General features: G+C 47.5%; 2 protein-coding genes across 6 annotated transcripts in view; one reads left to right on the top strand and one right to left on the bottom strand.

Annotated features, from left to right (window-relative positions):
* The window catches only part of LOC139273703 (zinc finger protein 436-like), a 93,953-nt gene extending 81,539 nt beyond the window's left edge, over window positions 1-12,414 (bottom strand). For all 5 annotated transcript variants that reach the window (XR_011595304.1, XM_070890733.1, XM_070890734.1 and 2 more), the window contains exons 1-2: window positions 12,346-12,414; window positions 11,495-11,660 (exon numbers count right to left, since the gene is read on the bottom strand). The gene's annotated coding sequence lies outside the window, so the exon portion shown is untranslated. The remainder of the gene's footprint in view (window positions 1-11,494; window positions 11,661-12,345) is intronic.
* A 348-nt stretch (window positions 12,415-12,762) lies between these two features.
* Window positions 12,763-22,347, top strand: part of LOC139273709 (zinc finger protein 271-like) — a 54,110-nt gene continuing 44,525 nt past the window's right edge. The window contains exon 1 of the mRNA XM_070890752.1: window positions 12,763-12,952. Within this exon, the coding sequence (XP_070746853.1) occupies window positions 12,929-12,952 (24 nt within the window). The 5' untranslated portion in view covers window positions 12,763-12,928. The remainder of the gene's footprint in view (window positions 12,953-22,347) is intronic.

The following is a 22,347-nucleotide window of genomic DNA, read 5'->3' on the forward strand; positions in this document are numbered from 1 at the left end:
GGTGGGATGAACGACTGAATGCCTTCCCACACACAGAACAGGTAAAAGGTCTCTCCCCGGTATGAATACGCTGGTGAGCATGAAGCTCGAATGAATTAGTGAATCCCTTTCCACACACAGAGCAGATGAACAGCCTCTCTCCTGTGTGAGCTCGCTGGTGACTCAGATGATGAGATGATTTAGCAAACTGTTTCCCACATACGGAACAGACGAACGGTCTCTCCCCAGTGTGAACTCGCTTGTGTTCAATGAGCTGTGAAGATGCAGTGAATTTCTTCCCACACACAGGACAGGTAAACGGCCTCTCCCCGGTGTGACTGCGCAGAGGAGCAATTGAATCCCTTCCCGCAGTCTCCACATTTCCACAGATTCTCCATGGTGCAGGTGTCCTTGTGTCTCTCCAGGTTTGACGATCAGTTGAAGCCTCGTCCACACACAGAACACTTGTATGGTTTCTCCCCGCTGTGAATAGTGCGATGTTTTTTCAGGCTGTGTAACTAGTTAAAGCTCTTTCCACAGTCAGTGCACTGGAACACTCTCACTCGGGTGTGTGTGTCCTGGTGCTTTTCCAGTCACACTGATGTTTGAAATCTTTTCCCACAGACAGAGCAGACAAACATTTCTCCTTTCACATTCAAAGGCCTATGATATTCAAGTGAATCGAGTGACTCTGTCAGGTCTTGATTGGTTCGAGTTTCCTGTCTGTAAATCCTCCTCTTCTAATATCCTGTAAAAGGTGTTTACGAAAGTCAGCACTGGAAGTGCAGGATAGAAATTGAGGGCAGACAATCCTACTTTTTATGGAACATTCTTTCGTCTCTTGTTTCCCAAAGCTGTAAATTCCCATCCCACACACTCTCCCTCCACCCTGTGCTGAAATCCAAACTCATCGCACCACCTCCATCATTTCTTTCTTCCATCTGCAGTTTTCTCACTCCCTCTTCTCTGGTTGGGTTCAGTTCTACATCCCTAGTGTGCAGACTGAGAATAAATAAGGAAATGATTTTCTCTCGAGTTCACTGGGACCCTAAAGCCCTGCCCGCCCTCTGCTCCTGTACCAAGATGGCCGCCCAGGCACGCTGATCGTGTCTAAGAATTCGGCTAGTTACCCCGAGCGGTCGGGTCTATCACCGCGGGTCAAACATGGGTCCTGCCGGCTCATATTAGGTGCCTGGGGCCTACACCAGGTGTTTATGAAGCTGCCCAGCCCACCCAGGGGTCTAATTGCTCCGCTGAGCCCACAAACTCCTACCGACTCGCGGAATGTCTCTTCCACCTCAGACCACCTCCACCACTGCGCCTACTCAGAGCACAGCCCGGTCCTGTGTCTGGGCTCCTGGTGTCATTGATAGAGCACTTTACCCCTGCGCGCGGGATTCTGGCTACAGAAGTAAATGTCGCAATATTTGGTCGTGAAATGGATTGATTCAGGATAGACAGCAGGGATTATTGCAGGAAATAACACAGTGCAGTGAGAAAAGAAATGCAGTGGATGTTGTGTCGATGGATTGTCAAAAGGTGTTTGATAAGGTGCCGGACAGGAGGCTTGTTGATCAAATTAAGGCTCATGGTATTAAAGGGAGTGGGGCCGCGTGGAGAGGAAGTTGGGTAAAGGGCAGAAAACAGAGAGTAGTGGTTAATGGATGTTCTTCAGACTGGAGGGATGTAAACAGTGGTGTCCCCCAGGGTCAGTGTTGGGACCATTGCTCTTAATATAGAGACAGGGTCTGGGCTAGGGAATAAGCACATAAGAATTAGAAGCAGGAGTAGGCCCTTTGGTCCTCGAGCCTGCTCCACCATTCAATAAGATCATATTGATTCATCAATTGATCCACCGCTACGAAAAACAATAATAAGAATAAAACCGGACGGACCACCCGGCATCGACCTCCGCACCGGCTACGGACCCGACAACGGCCCACCCAGCCCAGTCTTTCTCACCAACATCTGGGGACTTGTGCCAAAATTGGAAGAGATGTCCCAGACTAGTCAAGCAGCAGACTGACATCGTCATACTCACAGAATCATACCTTTCAGCCAATGTCCCAGACTCCTCCATCACCATCCCTGGGTGTGTCCTGTCCCACCGGTGGCGGTACAGTAGTATACAGTCGGAAGGGTGTGGCCCGGAGTCCTCAACATTGACTCCGGACCCCATGAAGTCTCGTGGCTTCAGGTCAAGCATGGACAAGGAAACCTCCTGCTGATGACCACCCACCGCCCTCCCTCAGCTGATAAATCAGTACTCCTCCATGTTGAACACCACTCGAAAGAAGCACTGAGAGTAGCAAGCTGCACAGAATGTACTCTGGGTGGGGGACTTCAATGTCCATCAAGACTGTCTCGGTAGCACCACTACTGACCGAGCTGGCCGAGTCCTGAAGGACATAACTGCCAGACTGGGCCAGCAGCAGGGGGTGAGAGAACCAACACGAGGGGAAAACCCAACTTATGCCCATCCCTTCGTGAAGGGCGCGAGAGCAGGAGCAGCGGTAAGCCTACAATGGGTGTGAGTCAGCCGAGCAGCGGGACTTCGGAAAGGGCGCGAGAGCGGGAGCAGCGGTAAGCCTACAAAGGGCGTGAGTCAGCCGAGCAGACAGCCGAAACAGCACCAAGTGACCTGGGAGGATAAGAAGTAAAAAGATTCAAAATGTGACATCATAGGAAAGCAGGGAAGTGATTGGTTGGTCAGTTTTTCTCTCTTTTCTTGGGCATGGGATTAAAAATCTAAACTTTCAAAATGTGAAAACTTAACTAAATACATTCGAGATGGCAGGGCAGGCAATGTGTTACTGCTGCTGCATGTGGGAACTGGTTGACCCCATTGAGGTCCACGGCGACCACATCTGCAGTAAGTGTTGGCTGCTCGAGGAACTTCAGCTCCACGTTGATGAGCTGGAGTCTGAGCTGCAGACACTGCGACACATCAGGGGGGGAGAGTTACCTGGACCCTGTGTTCCAGGAGGCAGTCACACCCCTTAGATTAATTAATTCAAATTTGGTCCGTGGTTAGAGACAGAATGGTGTGACTACGAGCGAGGCAGCTGTGGGGACCCAGGAGGTAGTGATGGAGGAGCCTCAGTCCTTGCAATTGTCCAACAGGTACGAGATTCTTGCTCCCTGTTTGGATGAGGGCAGGGACTGCAGGGAGGATGAGCAAACTGACCACAGCGCAGTGGTACAGGAGGCCATTCAAGTGGGGGGGGGGGGAGTAAAAAGAAATGTTGTAGTGTTCGGAAACAGTATAGTTTCAGAGATAGATACTGTTCTCTGCAGCCGAGTGTGTGAGTCCCGAAGGCTGTGATGCCTGCGCAGTGCCAAGGTTAAGGACATCAAAAAGGAGTTAGATGTAGTCCTTACTACTAGGGGGATCAAGGGGTATGGTAAGAAAGCAGGAATGGGGTACTGAAGTTGCATGTTCAGCCATGAACTCATTGAATGGCGGTGCAGGCTTGAAGGGCCGAATGGCCTACTCCTGCACCTATTTTCTATGTTTCTATCTCCTCTGGGCTGAAGAGGGATTGGAGTACGAGGGGGAAGATCCAGTTGTCGTGGTCCACGTAGGTACCAATGACATAGCTAGAACAAAGAAAGGGGTTCTGCTGAAGAATTTTGAGCAGCTAGGGGCTAAATTAAAAAGCAGAACCACAAAGGCAATAATCTCTGGATTACTACCTGAGCCACGAGCAAATATATTTCGGTGAGAAGAAAAGACTTTAAGCGACGGGAGAACTATCCGCGGTTAATGAAGGAAGCAAAGGATGGTATCAAACTGAAAACAATGGCACACAAAGTGACCAAGATTAGTGGGAGGCAAATGTTTTTAAAAACAGCAAATGATGACTAAAGAAATAATAAAGAGAGGGAAGGTGGATTGTGAGAGTAAACTAGCAAGCAATATAAAAAGAGCTTCCACAGGTATGTAAAAAGGATAGGGTAGTTAAAGTAAATGTTGGTCCTTAGAGGATGAGACTGGGAAATTAATAATGGGGACCGGGGAAATGGCAGAGACTTTGAACAAATATTTTGTATCAGTCTTCACGGTAGAAGACATTAAAAACACCCCAATAATAGATAATCAAGGGGCTGTAGTGAGGGAGGAACTTAAAGCAATCACTAAAGAAAAAGTGCTCAGTAAAATAATGGGACGAAAGGTGGAAAAGTCCCCTGGACCCGATGGCTTGCAACCTCGGGACTTAGTAAAGCTCCCTCTACATTGTCCCATCAAATATTCCCAGGGCCGGCACAGCACAGATTGGATAGAGAGTAAAGCTCCCTCTATACTGACCCATCAAACAATGCCAGAGCAGATACAGCACAGGTTAGATACAAAGTAAAAATCCCTCTACACTCCCATATCAAACACTCCCAGGGGAGGTACAGCACAGGTTAGATACAGAGTAAAGCTTCCTCTACACCGGCCAACAAACACTCCAAGGGCAGGTAAAGCATGGGTTAGGCAGAGGGTAAAGCCCCCTCTATACTCCCCTATCAAATAATGCCAGGGCAGGTACAGCCCGGATTCGATATAGCAGAAAGCTCCCACTACACTGTCCCATCAAACACTCACAAAGCAGGTACAGCAATGGGTTAGGCAGAGAGTCAAGCTCCCTCTACACTGTCCCATCAAACACTCCCAGGGCAGGTACAGCAATGGGTTAGACAGAGAGTCAAGCTCCCTCTATACTGTCCCATCAAACACTCCCAGGGCAGGTACAACACGGATTAGATACAGAGCAAATCTCTCTCTCCACTGTCCCATCAAAACCTCAAAGGGCGGATATAGAACATAAGAAATAGGAGCAGGAGTAGGCCATTTGGCCCCTCGAGCTTGCTCTGCCATTCAATAAGATCATGCCTGATCTGATCCTGGCCTCAACTCCACTTTCCCTCCCGCTCTCCATAACCCTAGACTCCCTTATCATTCAAAAATCTGTCTATCCCCACCTTAAATACATTCAATGACCCAGCCTCCACAGCTCTCTGAGGTAGAGAATTCCAAAGATTCACAACACTCAGATAAGAAATTCCTCCGCATTTTCAGTTTTAAACAGTCTTATTCTGAAACTATGCCCCCTAGTTCTACATTCCCCCAAGAAGGGAAACATCCTCTCTGCATCTACCCTGTCAAGCCCCCTTAAAATCTTATACGTTTCAATAAGATCACCTCTAAGTCTTCTAAACTCCAATGTGAATAGGCCCAACCTGCTTTACCTTCCTTCATATGACAATCCCTTCATCTCAGTAATCAATCTCGGGAACCTCTCTGAACTGCCTCCAGTGCAAATATACCCCTCCTTAAATAAGGAGACCAAAACTGTACGCAGTTCTCCAGGTGTGGTCTTACCAACGACCTGTACAGTTGTAGAAGGACTTTCTTACTTTTATACTCCATCCCCCTTGCAATAAAGGACAACATTCCATTTGCGTTCCTAATTACTTGCTGTAACTGCATGCTAACTTTTTGTGTTTAATGTACAAGGACCCACAGATCCCTCTGCACCACCGCATTTTGTAATCTCTCCCCATTTAAATAATAATTTGCTTTTTTATTTTTCCTACCAAAGTGGATAACCTCACATTTTCCCACATTATACTCCATCTGCCAATTTTTTGCCCACTCACTTAGCCCCTCCATATCTCTTTGTAGATTCTTTGCATCCTCCTCACAACTTCCTAGGTTAGCACAGGTTCAGTACACGGCAAATCTCTGTCTACATTAGCCCATCAAACACGCCCAGGACAGGTACAGCATGGATTAGATACATTGTAAAGTTGCCTCTACATTGTCACATCAAATACTCTCAGGGCAGATACAGCATGGGTTAGGTACTGATTAAAGCTCCCTCTGCACTGTCCCAAAAACACTGCCAGGGCAGGTACAGTAGAGGTCAGATACCGAGTAAAGCTCCCTCTACACTGTCCCATCAAACAATGCCAGGGCAGGTATAGCCCGTGTTAGATACAGAATAAACATCTATCTACACTGTCCCATCCAAAACGCACAGGGCAGGTATAGCATGGGCCAGATATAGAGTAAAGCTCCCTCTACACTGCCCCATCAAACACTCGCAGGGCATGTAATAGCATGGGTCAGATACAGAGTATAGTTCCCTCTACACTGTCCCATCAAACACTCCCGCAACAGGTACAGCACGGGTCATAAACAGAGTAAGGCTTCATCTACACTGTCCCATCAAATATTTGCAGGGTAGGTACAGCACGGATTAGATAGAATAAACCTCCCTCTATATTGTCCCATCAGACACTCCCAAGGGCAAGTACAGCAAGGATTAGAGTAAACCTCATTTTACACTGTTCCAACAAACACTCCCAGGATAGGTACAGCACAGATTATATACAGCCTAAAGCTCCCTCTACACTGTCCCATCAAACATAACTAGGGCAGGTAGAGTATGGGTTAGATACAGAGGAAAGCTTCCCCTACACCAACCCATCAAAGCTCACAGGTCAGGTAGAGCATGGATTAGATACAGAGCAAAAGCTCCCTCTGCAGTGTCCCATCAATCACTCACAAGGCAGGTACAGCACGGGTTATGCAGAGAGTAAAGCTCTCTCTACACTGTCCCATCAGACACTACCAGGGCAGGTACAGCACTGATTAGATACAGCGTAACGCTCTCTGTACACTGTCCTGTCAAAAACTCCTGGGGCATGTACAGCATGGGTTAGATACAGAGCAAATCTCCCTCTACACTGTCCCATCAAACATGCAAAGGGCAGGTATGGAACATAAGAAATAGGAGCAGGATTGGCCATTTGGCCCCTCGAGCCTGCTCCGCCACTCAATAAGATCATGGCTGATCAGATCCAGGCCTTAACTCCACTTCCCTGCCCACTCCCCATAACCCTTGACTCCCTTATCTTTCAAAAATCTGTCTATCCCCACCTTAAATACATTCAATGACCCAGCCACCACAGCTCTCTGAGGTAGCGAATTCCAAAGATTCACAACCCTCAGAGAAGAAATTCTTCTTGATTTCCGTTTTAAATGAGCGACCACTTATTCTGAAACTATGCCCCCTAGTGTTAGATTCCTCCATGAGGGGAAACATCCTCTCTTCATCTGCCCTGTCAAGCCCCCTCAGAATCTTACACGTTTCAATAAGATCACCTCTACGTCTTCTAAACTCCAATGAGTACAGGCCCAACCTGCTCAACGTCTCTCATTATGACAACCTTTTCATCTCAGCAATCAACCTCGTGAACCTTCTCTGAACTGCCTCCAGTGCAAGTATATCCTTCCTGAAATAAGGAGACCAAAACAGTACGCAGTACTCCAGTTGTGGTCTTACCAATGCCATGTACAGTTGGAGCAGGACTTCCCTACTTTTATACTCCATCCCCCTTGCAATAAAGGCCAACATTCCATTTGCCTTCCTAATCAATTGCAGTAACTGCATGCTAAATGTTTGTGTTTCATGTACAAGGACCCCCAGATCCCTCTGTACCACCGCATTTTGTAATCTCTCACAATTTAAATAATTTGCTTTTTTATTATTCCTACTAACGTGGATACCCTCACATTTTTCCACATTATATTCCATCTGCCAAAGCTTTGCCCACTCACTTAGCCTATCTATATTTGTTTGTAGATTCTTTGCGTCCTCCTCACAACTTGCTAGGTTAGCACAGGTTAGATACACAGTAAACCTCTCTCTACATTATCCCATCAAACACTCCCAGTGCAGGTACAACACGGGTTAGATACAGCGTAAAGTTCCCTCGACACTGTCCCATCAAATACTTCCAAGGCAGGTACAGTACACGTTAGATACAGCATAAAGCCCAATTTACACTGTCCCGTCAAACACTCCTAAGGCAGGTACAGTACAGGTTAGATACAGAGTAAACCTCCATCTACACTGTCCTATCAGACACTCCCAGGGCAGGTACAGCTTTGGATAAATACAGAGTAAAACTCCCTCTACACTATCCCATCAAACAATGCCAGGGCAGGCACAGCACAGATTAGATACTGAGTTTCCCATGTGGTGGCTGGCGTGCAACGGCCACCACACGTTAAAAAAAGCCACGCACAGGCATCTTCCACCCTTCAGGATGTAGTTCAGGATCTGGAATATTAGGTCCTTCATTGAAGCACCTGTGAATTCATCCTTTTTTGGCGTGGAAGCAAGTCATCCTCGTTTGCAGATGACACTAAGCTGGGTGGCAGTGAGAGCTGTGAGGAGGATGTTAAGAGGCTGCAGGGTGACTTGGACAGGTTAGGTGAGTGGGCAAATGCAAGGCAGATGCAGTATAATGTAGATAAATGTGAGGTTATCCACTTTGGAAAAACAGGAAGGCAGGATATTATCTAAATGGTGACAGATTAGGAAAAGGGGAGGTGCAACGAGACCTGGGTGTCATGGTACATCAGTCATTGAAAGTTGACATGCAGGTACAGTATGCGGTGAAGAAGGTAAATGGCATGTTGGCCTTCATAGCGAGAGGATTTGAGTATAGGAGCAGGGAGGTCTTACTGCGGTTCTACAGGGCCTTGGTGAGGCAACACCTTGAATATTGTGTACAGTTTTGGTCTCCTAATCTGAGGAAGGACATTCTTGCAATTGAGGGAGTGCAGTGAAGGTTCACCAGACTGATTCCTGGGATGGCAGGACTGACATATGAAGAAAGACTGGATCGACTAGGCTTATATTCACTGGAATTTAGAAGAATGAGAGGGGATCTCATAGAAAAATATAACATTCTGACGGGATTGGACAGGTTAGATGCAGAAATGTTTCCGATGTTGGGGAAGTCTAGAACCAGGGAGCACAGTCAAAGGATAAGGGGTAAGCCATTTAGGACCGAGAAACTTCTTCACTCAGAGAATTGTGAACCTGTGGAATTCTTCACCACAGAAAGTTGTTGAGGCCAGTTCATTAGATATATTCAAAAGGGAGTTAGATGTTACCCTTATGGCTAAAGGGATCAAGGGGTATGGAGAGAAAGCAGGAATGGGGTACTGAAGTTGCATGATCAGCCATGATCATATTGAATGGTGTTGCAGGCTCGAAGGGCCGAATGGCCTACTCCTGCACCTATTTCCTATGTTCCAAGGGACTGCCAATGATGATGGAGATACAGAGTAAACCTCCCTCTACACTGTCCCATCAGATACAACTCGGACAGGTAGAGTACAGGTTAGATTCAGAGGAAAGCTTCTCCTACAGCGACCCATCAAAGCTCACAGGGCAGGCAGAGCACGGGTTAGATACAGAGCAAATCTCTTTCTACACTGTCCCAACAATCCCATGACAGGTACAGCACGGGTTCGGTAAAGAGCGAAGCTCCCTTTATACTGTCCCATCAAGCACTCCCAGGGCAGGGGCAGCACGAATTAGATACACAGTAAATCTGTGCCAGAGGAAACTGTACTCCAGTGAGTTCAGTGCCAGAGGAAACTGTACCCCAGTGAGAGTCAGTGCCAGAGGAAACTGTACCCCCGTGAGAGTCAGTGCCAGAGGAGACTGTATCCCAGTGAGAGTCAGAGAAAACTGTACCCCAGTGAGAGTCAGAGCCAGAGGAAACTGTATCCCAGTGAGGGACAGTGCCAGAGGAAACTGTACCCCAGTGAGAGTCAGTGCCAGAGGAAACTGTACCCCAGTGAGAGTCAGAGGAAACTGTACCCCAGTGAGAGTCAGTGCCAGAGGAAACTGTATCCCAGTGAGGGACAGTGCCAGAGGAAACTGTACCCCAGTGAGTGTCAGTGCCAGAGGAAACATGCAGCAGAGCCTGGTGTCCAGTCGTCTTGGATCCCCTTGCCATTGGACCAAGACCTTGCTTTGCCAAGCTCGTGTGGTAGCTAATGTGCAAGGGCCACCTCACATTAAAATAATTCACGCTGTTAGCAATACATAACAATCCTCTTCCTCTGCAGTTATCAATCTATTGCAATTCCCCATGCCTGTTATCAGCAACAAATTGCATTAATATCACGCCTTAAACATCGTAAAATATCCCAAGGCACTTCACAGGACCGTTAGCAAACAGAATTTGATACCCAGTCACGTAAGGAAATACTACAACAGGATTAAAAGCTTGTTCAAAAGGGTAGGTATTAAGGAGCATTTTGAAGGTGCAGAGGTTTAATGAGGGAATTCCAGAGCTTATGGCCTCGGCAGCTGAAGGTATTGCCACCAATATTGGATCGATGAAAATTGGACTGCTCAAGAGGCTAGAATTGGAGGAATGCAAAGATCTCTGAGGGTTGTAGGGCTGGAGGAGGTTACAGCAATAGGGAGGGGCAAGGTCCTTGATGGATTTCAAAACAAGGAAGAGCATTTTGAAATCGATGGAGCAGGAGCCAATGTAGTTCAGTGAGCACAGGGGTGATGGGTGAACGGAAATTGGTACAAGTTGGGATGAGAGGGCTGAGGACAGATTGAGTAGAATAGGCCTATATTCTCTGGAGTTTAGAAGAATGGAAGGTGATATCATTGAAACATAGAATTGTCACGGGCTGGATAGTCTAAAATTAGGGGTCCTAGCATTAGGATAAGAGATCGGCCATTGAAGACTGAGATGAGATATTTCTTCACTTAAGAGTTGTGCATCTTTGAAATTCTCTATCGAATAGAGATCTTACTGAATGGCGGAGCAGATGGGAGGGGCCGTATGGCCAACACCTGCTGCTACTTCTTGTGTTCTTGAGTAAGGATACGGTCAGGAGTGTTTTTGATAAGCTTAAGTTTGCGGAGAGTGCGAGGTGTGAGGCCGATCAGGAGAGCAATGGAATAGTCCAAAGTCGTGGTAACAGAGGCATGGATGAGGGTTTGAGCAGATGAGCTGAGGAAGGGGCAGAGACCGGCGATGTTATGGAGCTGGAAGTAAACGTACTTGGTGATTGAGGGAATATGGGTTCGGAAACTCATCTCGGAGTCAAGTACGACGCCAATCAATAAATTGCAACTCTCCTCATCTGTGTTTCACTTTATTAGAATACTACATACCTCGAGTGATCAATGCTTCAATAGTAGTACTTATCAATATATTTTCTGTTAATTCCAAATGTTCATGAATGAATAACTGATTCTGTCAGTGATAGGCCGTGCTGGTCTTTCAGATTGGTCTGTGCATCGTGATCAATGAATTGACGACATGCTTCCAGTTCAATCTTTCCAATGGCTTTCTCACCAGATGGGAAATATTTGAACATTGAGATCTGATGGTGTCGGTGTGAGTTCAGCCCCACCGAATGTACAGAGACGGGTCCATCTGCTGGGCTCTGCCTCAAACTGGAGTCACCTCTTAGATCAAAGCCCTTTACTCTAAAACACACAAGATTCACTGTGACTGTGTGTTTAGAGACAGAAAGTGATCTCACTTCACATCCCATTGCACGGCCTCATGCTGGATAATTGTGCTCGGTGGTCAGACTCTCCCAGTCTCATTTCCTGCCTTACCTTGTAACCTGTGTGTACTGTCTACAGGACCGGTGTGTATCTGAGTAAATGGCACTTTCTCTTACCTTCCTCCCCAGTCGATCTATTGAAGCGCTTTCAATCGGAAGGGGCTCACTGGTTGGTGCTCTCACAATCCTGTGCTGGTTCACCTGCTGTTGTTCCTCAGTCCACAATCCCTGTTTCCTTCCAGCTGTGGAACTTTCTCAATCACTCCGCCATTCACCGGGAGATCTAATTATGAAAGGGCAGAAAATTAGAAGAATATTAATGTTGTGAAGTGGAATGTAGTGTAAAGTGTTTTTCCAATGTTTCAGAAAAGTATATGTCCAGTATTTCTGTTTGATTTTATCCTATTCTTCAGATTCCTGTCCCGCCCGTCTGGACTTACAGAAAATCACCAGAATTCTCCCCGGGTTACACACTGACTGATCTCACTGGGCCCATCCTCCCCGCGTTACACACTGTCTGATCTCTCCGGGCCCCCGGGTTAGACACTGTCTGATCTCACCGGGATCCCGGGTTACACACTGTCTGATCTCACCGGGCCCCCGGGTTACACACTGTCTGATCTCACCGGGCCCCCGGGTTACACACTGTCTGATCTCACCGGGCCCCCGGGTTACACACTGTCTGATCTCACTGGGCCCCCGGGTTACACACTGTCTGAGCTCACTGGGCCCCCGGGTTACACACTGTCTTCTGAGCTCACTGGGCCCCCGGGTTACACACTGTCTGAGCTCACTGGGCCCCCGGGTTACACACTGTCTGATCTCACTGGAAGTTTCAGTCTATCTCCCGCATGTCCCCAAACCCTGAGCTCCGGGGCTGTGTGTTCAGTCCGGTGTTTTCCCTCACAGATTCACCGCACCCTCCCTGCCCGCCGGCCGAGCGCTCTGCCCCGGCCCCAGCCACCCACCATCAGTCCGGTTCCCTGCGGCCCCCGGTTCCCCACATTGTCCAACTGCTGGTTATAGCAAACTGCTTGGCATCCGGGGACTGGGGGTGGAGAGGGCGGCACCAAGCATGGGCAGTGCCGCCACGGAGCGCCTTCGCTGCATAAATTAATGACCCTTAGAGAGTCCGGACCGTCTATTGGCTGAACGCAGCAGATTGTCAGCCACGCCCACCAATAGGAGTCGGCAGCGCCACAGAGCCCCGCCCACTGTGTTGAAGGCGCGCTGGGCAGCTCGGGGGTCACGTGGCTCCTGATTTGAAAACCGTTAAACCGCCTCAACGCACGCCGAGCGGGTGACGTAACAGCCCCGCCCATATCGCCCTCGACGTTCCTGGTCGCGTCGGTGCTGAGGGGCGGTACCACTCGCAGTGCGCCTGCGCCGGACTCCCAACTCACTGAATCCCTCACTCCTGCACTATTAATAATAACTTTTCTTTATAGAGCGCCTTTAACGTAGTAAAACGTCCCAAGCCGCTTCACAGCAGTGTTACAGGACACAACACATACATTTGACATCGAGCTACAAACGAAGAAATTACGGCAGATGACCAAAAGCTGGGTCAAAGAGGTAGGTTTTAAGGAGGGTCTGAAAGTAGGAAAGAGGCGGAGAGGTTTAGGGAGGGAGCTCCAGAGCTCGGGGCCCAGGCAGCTGAAGGGCCGGACACCGATGGTGGAGCGATTATAATCAGGGATGGTCAAAAGGGCAGAATTTGAGGAGTGCAGACATCTTGTGGGCTGCAACAGATTCCCGAGATCGGGAGGGGCGAGGCTATGGAGTGATTTGTAAAAAATGATTTGTGATTATTAACAGCAACAACTTTTAACAGTGAGTCTTGTTTATTTGTACATGGGATGTGCTGGTAACGGAAGAATGACCATAATATGATAGAATGTTACATTAAGTTTGAAAGTGATTTCATTAAATCCAAAACTAGGGTCTTAAATTTAAACAAAGCAAACTTTTTAGCTATGAGGGGTGAGTTACCTAAGATAGATTGGGAAACTACATTAAAAGGTATGAAAGTAGATAAGCAATGCCTCGCATTAAAGAATTAATACATAATTTACAGCAAACATACATTCCTTTAAGGCACACAAACCCCACAGGAAAGGTGGTCCAACTGTGACTAACAAGAGAAGTTAAAGATAGTTGTAGATCAAAGGAAGAGGCTTATAATGTTGCCAAAAAGAGCAGTAAGTCTGGGGATTGGGAGCATTTTAGAATTCAGCAAAGGAGGACCAAGAAACTGAAATGGGAAAATAGAATGAGAGTAAACTAACGAGAGACATAAAAACAGATTGTAAAAGCTTCTATAGTATTGTTAAAAAGGAAAAGATTAGCAAAAGTAAATGTGGGTCCCCTACAGGCTGAGACAGGAGAAATTATAATATGGAATAAGAAAATGGCAGAGAAATTAAACAAATACTTTGGGGAGGAAATTGCGGTCGGAGGCTTCTTTCGGGCGAATGCCTCCGACTGGAATTTTTTAATCAAAATTAACTGGTGGACTCGGAGGAACATAGGATTGTGATCGGAGTCCTATTTTCGCAGTGCAATGTACAGGAACATGGTCTTCCAGGTATATATTCATATCCTGGGATAACGTGGACCTGGACCACCAATGAACATTTAGTATTCTCATTGATAATAATGGGAGCTCCGGTTGTACGAGCTCCCATTGCTATCAACAACATCAACAACTTTATTTTTATAGCACTTTTAACATAGTAAAATGTCCCAAGGTGCTTGCAGTGTTACAAGACAAAGCAAATAAATTTGACACCGAGGCACATAAGAACAAATTACAGCAGATGACCAAAAGCTTGGTCAAAGAGGTAGATTTTAAGCAAAGTCTTTAAAGGAGGAAAGAAATGTCCAGAGGCAGAGAGGTTTAGGGAGGGAGTTCCAGAGCTTCGGGCCCAGGCAGCTGAAGGCCCGGACACCGATGGTGGAACAGTTCTGATCAGGAATGCTCAAGAGGGCAGAGTTTGAGGAACACAGATATCACGTGGCGTTGTGAGGCTAAAAGAGATAAGCGATTGGGAGGGGCGAGGCCATGGAGGGATTTGTAAACAAGGATGTGAATTTTGAAATCGAGGCGTTGCTTAACCGGGAGCCAATGTAGGTCAGCGAGCACATGGATGATCAGTGATCGGGACTTGGAGCGAGTTAGGACACGGGCAGTCGAGTTGTGGATTACCTCAAGTTTACGTAGGGTAGAATGTGCGTTGGAGTAGTCAAGGTAAGTAGAGGTAACAAAGGCATGGATGAGAGTTTCAGCAGGAGGTGAGCTGAGGCAGGGCAGATGCGGGCAATGTTACGGAGGTGGAAATAGATGGGATTTAGTTATGCCGCGGATGTGGCCATATGCTCATTTCAGGGTCAAATATGATGCCTAGGTTGTGAACTGTCTGGTTTAGCCTCAGGTAGATGCTAGGGAAAGGGATGGAGTCAGTGGCTGGGGAACGCAGTTCGTGGCGTGGACCAAAGACAATGGATTCAGTCTTCCCAATATTTAATTGCAGAACATTTATGCTCATCCAGTACTGGATGTCAGCCAAGCAGTCTGACAATTTAGAGACCATGGAGGGGTCGAGAGAAATGATGAAGAGGTAGAGCTAGGTGTCATCAGCATACATGTGGAACCTGACTCCGTGTTTTCAGTTTTGGTCTCCTAATCTGAGGAAGGACGTTCTTTCTATTGAGGGAGTGCAGCGAAGGTTCACCAGACTGATTCCCGGAATGGCAGAACTGACATATGAGGAGAGACTGGATTGACTCGGCCTGTATTCACTGGAGTTTAGAAGGATGAGAGGGGATCTCATAGAAACATATAAAATTCTGACGGGACTGGACAGGTTAGATGCAGGAAGAATGTTCCAATGTTGGGGAAGTCCAGAACCAGGGGTCACAGTCTAAGGATAAGGGGTAAGCCATTTAGGATCGAGATGAGGAGAAACTTCTTCACTCAGAGGATTGTTAACCTGTGGAATTCCCTGCCGCAGAGAGTTGTTGATGCCAGTTCATTGGATATATCAAGAGGGAGTTAGATATGGCCCTTATGGCTAAGGGGATCAAGGGGTATGGAGAGAAAGCAGGAAAGGGGTATGAGGGAATGATCAGCCATGATCTTATTGAATGGAGGTGCAGGCTCGAAGGACTGAATGGCCTACTCCTGCACTTATTTTCTATGTTTCGGATGACATCGCCAAGAGGCAGCATATAGATGAGAGATCGGAGGGGACCAAGGATAGATCTTTGGGGGACACCAGAGGTAATGATGCGGGGGTGGGAAGAGAAGCCATTGCAGGAGATTTTCTGGTTATGATTAGATAGATAGGAATGGAACTAAGCGAGTGCAGTCCACCCAGCTGGATGATGGTGGAGAGGCGTTGAAGAAGTATGGAGTGGTTAACTGTGTCAAAGATTGCAGACAGGTTGAGGGGGATGAGGAGAGTTAGTTTACCTTCGTCACATTTACAAAGAATGTAATTTGTGACTTTGATGAGAGAAGTTTCAGTACTGTGGCAAGGGCGGAAACCAGATTGAAGGGATTCATACATGGAATTCTGGGAAAGGTGGGCATGAATTTGGGAGGAGGCAACACATTCAAGGACTTTGGAGAGGAAAGGGAGTTGGAGATGGGGTGGAAGCTAACAAACACAGTGGAGTCAAGAGCTATTTTTTTTTTGAGGAGAGGGGTGATGACAGCAGATTTGAAGGAGAGGGGGACAGTTCTTTTTAGGCAGTCCCTCGGAGTCGAGGATGACTTGCTTCCACATTAATATGAGTTCTCAGGTGAATGAAGTCGAATGCGGGACCTACAGTCTCTGTCACAGGTGGGGCAGATAGTGGTTGAAGGGACGGGTGGGTGGAGTGCTTGGGTTGCCGCGCGCTCCTTCTGCTGTTGGCATTTGATCTCCGCTTGCTCCCGGCGAAGAGACTCGAGGTGTTCGGCGCCTTTTCAGTTGTTTCTCCTCCACTTTGAGTAGTCTTGGGCCAGGGATTCCCAGTTGTCAATGGGGATGTTGCACTTTTTCAAGGAGGTTTTGAGGAAATTTCTAAGTTAAATTAACTCAGGCGGAGGCTTTCAGAGTCGTGCTTCGAGAGAATTTTATTTTTAAAAAGCGAGATATTTCGGAGAGCCTGCTTGGACTGTAGCAAGGCAGAAAACTCTCCTGTACAAGCAAATTGTCCCTATCTTTATACAGAAATAGAAAAGGAATCTTATTCATTAGTTCCGTGAGTACAAAGGTCGTCTCGGGAGGCACACACTCTATCTGTCCTGGCATAGTTTCTCCCTGTTCACAGTCTGATAAGCAGAATATCAGGAGACTCCATTTTAATACCGGATAGTCATTTAATTACATTTCTAAGTTTCAAGGCTAAAAAGTGTGGGTGTTGTTCTAGTCCTATTATTTCTTCAAATATAGCAAAAACAGAATTTAACCCTTCCCTTTACCATAAGCCATAGATTCATAGATTCTTTCTTCCACAGAGGGTGTCCTTGCAGTGTTTCCTCTGCCCACCTGGGGCTCACATGCCGTGTTGGAACTCCGAGTAGAGCACTTGTTTTGGAGTCTAGTATCGGGCATGTGGACAATGTGGCCCATCCATTAGAGCTGATTGAGTGTGGTCAATGCCTCAATGCTGGGGATGTTGGCTTGAGCGAGAACACTGACGTTGGTGCACCTTTCCTGCCAATGGATTTGCAGGATCTTACGGAGGCAGCATTGGTCCTTCTCCAGTGCTTTGAGGTGCCTGCTGTACATGGTCCATTCTCTGAAGCATATAGGAAGGCGGCTTTCACTACTGCTCTGTAGACCATGAAGGGGACAGTACCTGAGGAGAGAGAACCGTTAACAATGTCAACTAACATGGGAGCTAGAAAAGGAAGTTGTGTGGTCATCAGTTTAGTGGGAATAGGGTCAAGGGAGCAGGAAGTGGGTCTCACGGACAAGATGAGTGTGGAGAGATCAGAGAGAAACTAGAGAAAGATGCGAGTTTAGAATTAGGGCAAGGGGGCACCTCAGAGGAACATTGCCCCCATGGGCGAGGGGAAGGAAGGGAACTGGAAGAGGCAGATGATCGGATGGTCTCAATCTTTGAGACAAAGAAGTCCATGAGTTTGTTGGAGGTGAGTGTGGTGGAGACAGGGGAGAAGGGTTTAAGGAGACGGTTAGCAGTAGAGAATAGTAGCTGGGGGTTAGCTTTGCATTCCAGAATGATCCTGGAACAGTGAGCAGTTTTTACAGACAAGAGTAGGACCTGAAAATGCTTTATGTGGTCGAGCCAGATCTCGTGATGAATGGCTAAACAACTTGTCTGCCACATCTGTTCAAGTCTGCGCTCTTTGGACTTGGAGCAAAGGTAAGAGCTGTACCGGGGGGAATGGCCAGGGTGAGAGAGAGAGTAATAACAGGGACTAGGGCATCAAAGGTGGTAGTGAGGGTGTGGGTGAGCAGATCGGTGGCTACAGAAATGTCATGGTGAAAGGAGGGCCAAAGGCTGGACAGTTGGAGTTGATAAGTGCAGTTGTAAGAGAGTTTGAAGAAAGTATTTTCCCGGGGAGGATGCAGAAGGAAGTAGATTTGGGTGGGGGACGGGGGATGTGGGTGGAGAGCGATACAAGGAAATGGTCAGAGATGGCCTTATCTGTAATTGACACGGTAGGAATATCGAGGCCACGAGAAATGGCAAGGTCAAGGGGGAGGCCGTGAGTATGGGTTGAGGAGTTCACTTGAATTGAGATGGAGGTTGAAATCACCGAGGATGAGAAGTCACTTGGTGCTGAGGGAGGAGAGCAGTGAGGATATATCCGCGATAATATTTTAATCTTACTTGGGAGGGCGATAGAGAACGAGAAATTTAAATGAGGTGAGAGGGGTGGAATAAGGTGAGATGTTCAAAGGAGGAGAAAATGCCGGAGGAGTAGGGGGACAGACCAAGGTGGGATTTGATGATGAGAGCCACACCACCGAAGGGAGGGGCGGCTTCATTTAAAGATAATGTGTCATCATCCCTCAGCCAAGTTTCAGTCAGGGCCATGATGTCGATGCAATCATCCACGATAAGCTCATGGATGACAAGGGCCTTGTCCGCAAGTGAACGGACATTCTGCAAGGAGATGCAGAGAGAATCGGTGATGGCTGATCCACTGCTAGCATCCACAGGGTCAGGGATTGGAGGGGTGAGTTGGACGGGGAGGAGATTGGCAAGGTTAGCCCCCCCCCCCCCTCCCCAAGCTGGGTGGCAAGGTCGGTGAGAGGAGGATGGGACAGTTGGGGTTGCTGCTCGTGAGGAGACAGCGACGAGAGCCACGTTGGGCCCTTCGGCGGATGCCAAGAGAGGCACAGAGGGAAGCTGCAGGCTTGTCTCAAAGGGAGTCGAGCCTGGGACGGTGGCAGGAGAGTAGGGAGGTCGGAGAGTAATGAAGGGTTAGGGGAGGGATTTGGGAGGGCAGATTTTCCTAGAGAGGAGAGATGAAAGGCGACATGACGACAGAAGAGATTGGTCAGGGAGGGATAGAGAGAAAAGAAAAAGCGGGAGAAGGAAGTGGAAATAGAAGGGAATGGCTCGGGTCTGAAGCGGCAGCAAATAGACACAGGAAAAACTCAGTTTACACAGTGAATAGGGAATACTAGAATAGGGATTCTATGATAGTACTCTCAGTATAATCAAGATCAATTATATTGAAACAAAATTGATTCATATATAGATTAATTATAAGTAAACTTAAAATCAGAACTTGAGTAATTGAAAAGTTAAATCAGTCTCTAGCTGTCTCAGTAAATCATTAAATCAATTCTTGGGTAGATCAAAAGGCACAATGAGAAGTAATCATTTCAAAGACCAATGATCCAACTTCTGTCCTGTGATTGTATGAACTGGTGCTCTCCACTCTCTGTCCTGTGATTGTATGAACTGATGCTCTCCACTCTCTGTCCTGTGATTGTATGAACTGGTGCTCTCCACTTTCTGATCTGTGATTTGTATCAACTGATGCTCTCCACTCTCTGTCCTGTGATTGTATGAACTGGTGCTCTCCACTCTCTGTCCTGTGATTGTATGAACTGGTGCTCTCCACTCTCTGTCCTGTGATTGTATGAACTGGTGCTCTCCACTCTCTGTCCTGTGATTGTATGAACTGGTGCTCTCCACTCTCTGTCCTGTGATTGTATGAACTGGTGCTCTCCACTCTCTGTCCTGTGATTGTATGAACTGATGCTCTCCACTCTCTGTCCTGTGATTGTATGAACCAGTGCTCTCCACTGTTGCGCAAATGGCAATTTCGCTAGTCATGTGACTAGTAGTGCCTGAGTTAAATATCAAATTACACACTAGACAAATGACAGTATCGTTAATGTTTGTTTAATACTTGAAAAGTACAACACTCTGCTTAACTCAACTCTGCAGACAAAGCATTACAAAAGGTGTTCCTTGCCACTCAAAATACACTGTTATCCAATACATCCCGGGTGATCAATCCGGTCCTGACACTGTTCCTTCAAGGGTCGCTCCCTGGTCTGTGCTTCTGTTGAGTGTTGTTCCCGGATTCTTGCTCTGGACTGTCCGAACTTGTCTATCTTTATACCTTTTTTGTCCCTCAGTTAACCATGTGTGTTGCTACTAATTGCCTGCTTGTTTCTACAAGACACAGAGACATTCTGCTGTTATCTCAACTTGTCTCTTGCTTCCAAGAGTTATTACCAAGTGGAGTCTTCCTTACTATGTGCGAACCTTATCTTGATCAATTAAGTCCTTTCTTACCACCCCCTGCCGTGGCCACAACTGGTCTACATTGTAAGATTTATCTGCTTCGTCTCTCTCTCTCTTTGCTGCTTAAAAAAAAAGTTTTAAAATTGATACTGCGGCTGTGTGTCTGCTGAACTGGTTCCAGTGGTTTTTCAGCGCTGTTGGCCTATAACTAAGCTGTTTCACTCGCTGTCCGGTGACTCGTTCTACTGGTTTCCAGCTTTGCTGCTCGCTGGCTTGTGGTTTTATTTTTTCTCCACCACTTTGATCTACAGTGACCTGCAACTTGCGTCTATTTCGCCATCAGCTTCCTTTCCCGCCACCGACTCTTGTTCCTACAGTAACAACCTCCCTCCTCAAACTCTGGACTTCACTCGCCTGCTACACCTGTCTCTGAATTTGGACAGCGGTCTGGCAATGCTCCCTGCCGGCCCCATCCTACTTACACCAGCTTTGTCCCTCCATGGGACCTCGGACTTTGACCCTGGTCTCCCCACTATTGTCTCCAACCTGCTGCCAGGAAATATGTATCCCATTAATTATCACATGTAACAAGGCCGATGTAACCTGAGCTTTTCCCGTGTCCATTCATGTGTGCACTTTGGCTGCTGCTCGGGCAGAGTCATTCAATACTTTTCAACTTTTTCCCCTTTTCCTTTTCTCTCTATCCCTGCCTGACCGCGCTCTCCTATTGTCGCACCTCCTTTCATGTCCTCTCTTTTGGATACTCTGCCCTCCCAAATCCCTACCCAATCCTTCATTACTCTTTGACCTTCCTACTCTCCTGCCGCTGTCCCAGGCTTGACTCCCTCCTAAACAAGCCTGCAGCTTCCCTTGGTGCCCCTCTCAGCATCCTCCAAAGGGCCCATCGAGACACTCATCGCTGCCTCCTCAGGAGCAGCAAGACCAACAGTCCCATCCTACTCTCTTGCCGACCTTCCCACCCAGTGGGCCACTGGGGGCTAATCTTGCCAATCTCCTCCCCGTCCAACTCCCCCTTCACCCCCCGCCCCCAGCGCTGACCCTGTGGACGTAGATAGTGGGGCAGCCATCACCGAACCCTTCCACATCTCCCTCCAGAATGTCCGTTGGCTTGCAAACAAGGCCCTTCCCACCCATGAGCTTATCGTGGATGATTGCATCGAGGCCCTGATGGAAACTTTGTTCAGGGGTAATGAAACCTTAAATGAAGCCTCCATGTGAATTCCTCAACCCATATTCACGGCCAGGTTCACCAGACTGATTCCTGGGATGGGGGGATTGTCCTATGCGGAGAGATTGAGTAGACAAGGCATATATTCTCAAGAGTTTAGAAGAATGAGGTGTGATTTCATTGAAACATAAAAAAATTCTTACAGGGCTTGACAGGGTAGATACAGGGGGAGGATCTTTCCTCTTGCTGGGTAGTCTTGAACCCAAAGGGTCATAGTCTCAGAATGAGGGGTCAGCCATTTAGGACAGAGAAGAGGAGAAACTTTTTCACTGGTGAATCTCTGGTATTCTCTACACCGAAGGCTGTGGATGCTTAGTTGTTGAGTACATTCAAGGCAGAGATCGCTAGATTTTTGGATATTAAGCGAATCAATGGATATGGAGATAGTGCAAGAACGTGGAGTTAAGGTAGATCAGCCATGATCTCATTGAATGGCAGAGCAGGCTCGAGGGGCCGAATGGCCTACTCCTGCTCCGAGTTCTTATGTAAACACTCGCAGGGCAGGGACTGAACAGGTTAGATACAGAATAAAACTCCCTCTACACTGTCCCATCAAACACTCCCAGGGCTAGTACAGCATGATTTATATACAGAGTAAAGCTCCCTCTACACTGTCCCATCAAACATTCCCAGGGACGCTACAGCACGGGTTAGATATGGAGTAAAGCCCCCTCTACACTCTCCCAGGGCAGACACTGCACTGGTTAAATACAGAATAAAGATGCCTCTACTCTGTCTCAAAAAAACCCCAGTGTAGGTACAGCAGGGGTTCGATACAGAGAAAGCTTCCCTCTACACTGTCCCATTGAACACACCCAGGGCAGGAACAGCACAGGTTAAATACAAAATAAAGATCTCCCTACACTGTCCCATCAAACACTCCCAGGGCAGGTACACAGGTATGTTACCAATACCTTCCCGGGATCCTAAGGCTGGGAGAGGTACTGTGGAAGGTATGGGAAGCTCGGACTTGTCCAGGAGAGTAACCGATGGT

Source organism: Pristiophorus japonicus, chromosome 9 (genome assembly GCF_044704955.1).
Source record: "Pristiophorus japonicus isolate sPriJap1 chromosome 9, sPriJap1.hap1, whole genome shotgun sequence".
Taxonomy (NCBI): Eukaryota; Metazoa; Chordata; class Chondrichthyes; family Pristiophoridae; genus Pristiophorus; species Pristiophorus japonicus.